The sequence below is a fragment of the Ostrinia nubilalis genome, chromosome 1 (assembly GCF_963855985.1).
Source record: "Ostrinia nubilalis chromosome 1, ilOstNubi1.1, whole genome shotgun sequence".
Taxonomy (NCBI): domain Eukaryota; kingdom Metazoa; phylum Arthropoda; class Insecta; order Lepidoptera; family Crambidae; genus Ostrinia; species Ostrinia nubilalis.
Genome location: NC_087088.1, coordinates 4,910,028 through 4,916,917, shown reverse-complemented (window position 1 = coordinate 4,916,917; position 6,890 = coordinate 4,910,028). Strand labels below are relative to the sequence as shown.

General features: G+C 36.6%; 1 protein-coding gene across 1 annotated transcript in view; it reads left to right on the top strand.

Annotated features, from left to right (window-relative positions):
• Positions 1-2,881: 2,881 nt before the first annotated feature.
• Positions 2,882-6,890, top strand: part of LOC135077064 (uncharacterized) — a 34,952-nt gene continuing 30,943 nt past the window's right edge. The window contains exons 1-4 of the mRNA XM_063971661.1: positions 2,882-3,030; positions 3,146-3,298; positions 5,038-5,206; positions 5,681-5,813. Of these exons, the coding sequence (XP_063827731.1) occupies positions 3,156-3,298; positions 5,038-5,206; positions 5,681-5,813 (445 nt within the window). The 5' untranslated portion in view covers positions 2,882-3,030; positions 3,146-3,155. The remainder of the gene's footprint in view (positions 3,031-3,145; positions 3,299-5,037; positions 5,207-5,680; positions 5,814-6,890) is intronic.

Here is a 6,890-nt window from a genome sequence, read left to right as displayed (position 1 = left end):
TTAAATTGGCTTACCAGAGTAGGCCGCGCGTGTATTGGTGTAAAAAAAGGGGCGCGTGTACTGTAGTGTTAAGAAGTGTTTGATATGAATTTCAACTTTAATATCTCTACGCGTTCATGTGAAAAAGGGTAGGTAGTAAGTTTATAATTATTAAAAAAATATTTTATGTCATGTAAGCAAAAATAATATTTAAAATTTTATATAACTTCAAATTTATCATTTTCGCAATTTTTCCTTTATCTGTACTATATAACGTTGCTTCGTGCCGAATTTCAAGATTCTGAGTTCACAGGAAGTACCTTGTAGGTTTTGATTCCCTAGCGTGTGACGGAAATTCGTCTAAGGTGTCGGTATAAACTGCTGTATCTTTTGATCGCGTTAACTTAGAAGTTTGATTTTTTTACTTCTTAAAGGGACAATAGATCTAGGCATTTGGTATAAATTTCAATTTGATACCTTTATTCGTTCGTGAGAAATAAGGTAGTAAGTTTCATTTTATTAAAATATTTTTATTATATTATATAACTAAAAAAATGTAATTTTCGCAATTTTTCCTATATTTGCATTATATGACAATGCTTTATGCCAAATTTCAAGATTCTGAGTTTACGGGAAGTATCCTGTAGGTTTTGATTCCTTTGCGAGTGTCGAAAATTTGTTGAAAATATCGACATAATCGGCTGTATCTTTTGATTGGCTTGGCTTAGAAGTTTGATATTTTCACAGCTTAAAGGGACAATAGACCTGAGTATTTCATGTGAATTTCAGCTTGATACGTTCACGCGTTCTTGAGATAAAGGGTCTTGACAGAAGGACGGACGGACAACAAAGTGATCCTATAAGGGTTCCGTTTTTTCCTTTTGAGGTACGGAACCCTAAAAATGATTAACTAATAAAAGCATTTTTATTTTTAAGGAATGATATTCTTTGTTATTATTATACTTCTAAATAGAATGTAGAATCCTGTAGCTTCATCATCATCGGGTATTAAGTCTCCCCTGTAGGAGAATTCACTCTATTTAAAAAAAACATTTACACTCGTCATGCTGCCCAATATGGTTTGGGGAGGCATCATTCATGACGTGTTCGCATAATAATATTTTATCCCTTATGGCCATGGACCTAATGCTTATGGCCATGAAATAACCTGCTCGTGATCCGTGACTTTTTGAATACAACTAATATTAATTCATCAAAAACTAATTAGTTTTAATTATAATATCAATATTGTAATAATAGAAATAGAATACGTTTGGTTTGCAAAATGGTTTACGAAGAGAGATTTAATTATCAACTAGGGTAAACCGACAGTCATTGGACAAAATAACCCTTGAATTTTCTTAAAGTGAGGGAGGTACCTGGATGCAAGCGGCGCAGGACCGGTCTTTGTGGAAATCCTTGGGGGAGGCCTTTGTCCAGCAGTGGACGTCTTTCGGCTGAAACGAACGAATATTCTTTAAAAAAAAACGCCCTTTTATCTCCATCAGTCGGAATCTCTCAGTTGTTGAAATAGAAATGCTATTTTTAATTCAGTAAATAACTGTCCAATAACTTTCTTAAGTGTCCAATGACTGGCAGTTTACCCTATTTACTTTTATTTAAACTACAAATTATATTCTTTAAGTTATTGAAAAAGTCTTAATTTTATATTTTATAACGTCTTTTAAATACTTTGAAATTAATTGTATTTAGCTTTCCGCCCGCGGTTTCGCTCGAGGTTTTCTCGGAAATTATTCGAATCAACGAACATTAAAAAAAAAAGAATTTGTAAAATTGGTCCAGGCGTTGTTGAGTTATGCGCTTACCATCACATTTTGCGATTCATTTTTTTAAAGACTAAGTAAGTATGTAAAAGCTTTGCTAGAAGTCACGAGTAACGCTGTGAAGTTGTTGCAAGTCCCCACCACCAGCTAGGGAGGGTATTTAGACAAATTGGAATTTTATATCGGGCTCAGTCTTGTTTGTTACGTTAGACATACTCTCTCTTATCTTTGGTGCTACGTCCGAATAAACAAAGTTTAGTTAGATGAAGCCAATAGTGAATAATAAGGTTCAAGGCGTTGCTAAATTATGACACAGTGGCGGCACAGTGAACATACAAAATATGCAAAAATGGGATCAGCCTCAAACTTACTTGGTTACTGCCCTTGGTGAGTGTTTATGATTTTAAAATAGCCTTATGTTGACTACAGTGAATAATTATTTAATTAATAGAGACAGAAATATGCCTTTTGAGCTGTTTTTTTTAGCTTTTAGGATTCCCGTTGCCTAGCTAATTATATTTCGGTAGGTATTTTTATTTATTTTCCCCTGGAACACGGGGAAAATACATTTTCATTAATAGAAAAACAGGAAATTATTTTACATAGCTTTCCGCCCGCGGCTTCGCCCGCGTGGAATTTTGTCTGTCACAGAAAAACTTTATCGCGCGCGTCCCTGTTTCAAAAACCGGGATAAAAACTATCCTATGTTCTTTCCCGGGACTCAAACTATCTCTATGCCAAATTTCATCAAAATCGGTTGCGAGGTTTAAGCGGGAAAGCGTAACAGACAGACAGACAGACAGAGTTACTTTCGCATTTATAATATTAGTTGGGATTTATCCTTACTTTATCTGCCCGCCCGCGGGTAGGCTAGATTTTTTTAAATACCGACAAATAGCGTTACCGGTTGTCTACTCAAGCTTCAAATGGGTATCAATATGGTATCAATCAAATAAACAATTAAATTCGTATCGTATCATTTTTAAAAACATTATCGCACCACCCAACACCTGAAGGTGGTTTTCGAGCTTTTCTTGGGCATTCTTGGCTTTACTATTTTCAATAAGATCAACTTTGCAACTGTTGGCAACCAACTAAAAAGACAAATATTTTCGTTTTTCTGGCAACATTTTTAACATGGCCGCATGTTGAACGAGACGATTTTCTTTACTGTTTGCCAAAATAGACGATAAATAACGAAATTTGTGAGCGGATTTTTGTTATTTGCATAGCTAAAGACTAATATAGTTCGTGACACAAATATTCGGTAAGATTAGTTGCTGTTTAGCGATGAATTTCATTGTTTGGCGATGGCCGATTGTTGGTGTTTATTTTGTCGGTTGAGCGCGGTATTTATAGTTTTGTTTGTGTCCTCGCCACAGTGCCTTGAAGATGATGCATCACCCGAACATGCATCATCAGCCGATGTCGGGGCACCCGCCGCAGCATATGGGTGGCCACCAGGGTATGCCTGGGCATCATCAAATGCCGCCCCATCAGATGCACAGAGAAAACAGGCACGTAACACTAACTAGGTAGAGTAGCGTTCAGCTTTTTATTATTATTGTTTGCTAGTCATTAATATATAACTACATCCAGCACCGTTTATGCTGTCCCCATTTCGAAATAGTCCACTGAAGTTCGAATTAGAACTGTGGTTCATAACCTATGAACACAGATTCAGAATGTTTAAGATTTTTGCTCATGATAATTTCATTCTAAAATTTATCTAAGACATAAGTGTACCTACAATTAATTGTTCTTGAAAAAGCTCTTTCATTAAAAGAATGTCTCCGGGTCCGTTTTTGATCAGTAACTGGAAGTAAACTTTAGAAGGGTATATAATACCAGTTAGTACGATACACTTTAATTTCAATACATAATTTCTAGTTCAATGTAAATACGTATTTTAAATACCTGCCTACTGGTTTCGTAATTTATAATTTTATTAAATGAGAAATTAATGGACTTTACGATTAACATCTCTAATTCTATGTAATTAACAATAATAATTAATTATTAACAATAATATTTTTATAATTGAAATAATCACTGAACTTCCAAGGAAAGTTAGTTTTTGCTTTCTCTTCAAAATTGTCATTTTATTGTGTACTTTATTAACCTCAAACTTAAACCGTGTAAGTTTTAAAATTGTCTTACTCATTGTAGCGGTTAGTAGCTCATCACGACCATCTAGTCTCCTAAAAAATTACTGTATTATGTACTTTAAATTCATTATATCTGAGACTTAAAATGCAATAATTCGATATTTTACAACTTTCTATAGTCCGTCTACTAAATGTGGAAAACATTCATAAGCTAGTTTTTGCTTGCATAATTGATTTGTGTTAAGCACCGCTAGAAAGTTTTTATTCAGTTAACTAGATTTTCAATTTAGCTAAAGGATCTAGTTTTCTAATCAAATAATTCATCAATCAAGGTGATCAAATAGCATGATAAGAATACTGAAAGAGCCCTCAAAGCAAGATTCCACAAGTTAAGGCCACATTATTTTATTGTACTCTTTCTTCATGGTCAGTCACCATACAAATATTGTGATTTATGGACAGGGAGACATGTCACCATTCTGTGGTCACATTGAACATTGATATATCACCTTGATGTATTTGGTAACTAAGAATTAAGTGTTTTTTCAGTATTCTATTATGTTCTCTTATTAATGATCACCGCTAAATCAAAAACGAGTCTGAGGAGGTGGGCATTATTAACAATACATTATTATTAAATAGGTTTCTTATATTTCAAATTAGCTTTGCTTTCGGCGTGAATCTCACCAGCAGCTTGACCCCTAAAGCGGTAGCTAAGCCGTAAATCTAGGATCGCATTGATTAAGATCACAGTAGGTTCATAATTCACGTCACTTAGCAATAATAATAGCTGTACAGTAATCTCGGTTCACTCAAACATTGGCACTGTTTAATAAAATATTTTATGCAGCCCATTGAGTGGTCAGCCATTCATATGCAAATATTGTGTAATTTGTTGATACGTCGAGGGTTCTTTTGCGGCGCTCTTTGTCGCGAGAACTGGTCATGTAGTGACAAAGGACCATATGACCGACGTCTCTATTGAGCGGTAATGAATGCGAGGCCTCGGTTCTGCACAGACTAATATATCACGGCCGTTGGCGCGGAGCAGTTGCAATAACACCGTCTCGTAGGCAGGATGTCGCAGAGTGTGGGGTGACGTGAGAGAGAGTGCAGCGGAGGATGTGAGTGTTGAATATTGGTGTATAGTGGGTTTGTGATTGAAGGGTGGCGATGGGTCCGTCGCAGCCGGGCGCCGGGATGGCGGGTCATGGCCAGGCCATGGGCGGCATGGGCGCCATGGGCGTCCCGCACCATGGGCCCGGCCAGCGTCCGCCGCACCCCATCAGGCCGATGCCACACCATCCACAGGCTCAACACCACTCTGTGCCACCAGTAAGTTCTCACTGGATTTTTTGTTGCGAACAAAAAACTCAATCTGTTCTATAGAAATTGGAAACAGTCAGTTTCAAGTTATTCCTGTTATAAACTTGTCTAGCCATAGTTCTCAATATTGCATAGATAGGCTAAATATAAGTGAATCCCTTTGTCAACTTTCACAGAAAATCAAAGCAGAAGAAATTCTTTCATTTCATTTCAAACTTTGAAGCCTTGGGGCCATAATATTTTTTTCGGTATGTTGCAAGGGCCATAACAATTTTTTTTTCTGCCCAACTATACAAACATAGGCTTAGTCTTAAGCTGTCGCGGGTCGGATTGATGGCAGTGGCGGTCCGGTAGTTTGGAGACCCATGCTCTAAACCCATTCTTGAACCCGTTATTTCACTGAAAGATACTGCTACACTAGAGGCCCAATTACACACGTCAATTCACTGGAAGACTAAACTGTACCAAACATGTGGTTCGCAGCAGATGAAGCCAATGCGGCGGCCTTACAACATGGGCGGCGCGTACGGACCGGGAGCGCCCGGCGTCATGCCGCCGCCCTATGCCCAGCCGCAGCGGCAGCCGCAACCGCCGGCAGTACAACCCTCACACACAGGTATTCACTAATCATCTTCAGAGCTTTGTGAAAAATATTATTGGCAGGTAGCTAATTGCTCATAAGATAAATAAAATAAACAAAAAGCTTTTATTTCCACAAGCATTTTGGTTACAATAAATTTAAGTTAATAAGAAATATTTGTTTGTTCATTCTTGTGGTACCCTGTATGAGCAAAAGCCTTCTCCATCCCGCCCCATTTCTTCCTGTCCTGGGCTAGATCGAGCCAATTTTCAGCCGGTTCTCTCATTATTTCATCAGCCCACCTTTTTGTATCGCTCATAAGATAGGCCCCCTTAATTGATATTTTTATTGTCCGTGGTGCTTACCTTTTCTTAAGGTTATTAAACCTTTGTTTGTCACCTGTCATCCGCTTTGCAATGGAGGGAAGTCGCACTTTAATTTGGAACTCGACAGTACATAATATGAAAGCTGCTTATTTTATGGACCCATCAGAAAGTAGCAGTTTTATCAGTCAATTTTATGATAAAAAAAGAAATTATAATATCTAATTGATTTAATTTGCATACATTTCGTTGTTCATATTTAAACGAGTTTATATTTAATTTAAAAAAAATACCAATTTGGTCAGTCCGTTTTAATTATTGCTGTATTTTGTACAAAATGAACAGTTGATGATGAACTTTCAATGAAATGAAAGTATTTATTATTAGGTATGAGCAGATCGTCCTCGCCGATCTTGGCCGCGCAGAAAAAACTCATGTCAGACTTCGGTCAGTTGCGTGCGTCTATTTTTCATTACTTGTTTGTTGTTGATTTTTTGGGTATACTTTTATCATCAGTTTAGTGGTATTTGCTGTGTTTTAAGCTAAAAGTTAGTTTTTTTTTATATTCAGAGCATTAAAGGCACATAACGGTGAATTAACTAAGAACTAAGATTGATACATAAATGATCTAGGGCTATAGACGTATCATCACCACCGTAGTTGATAGCATAATATCATGTATAATGTATTATTTATTAGCCTCGGTTATACTTGTATGTAGATCTATACATTTTGTGCTAAATTTGAAATACTAGTTGGTTTGTAATTGTGTAAAAAGAAGTAAGTAGTT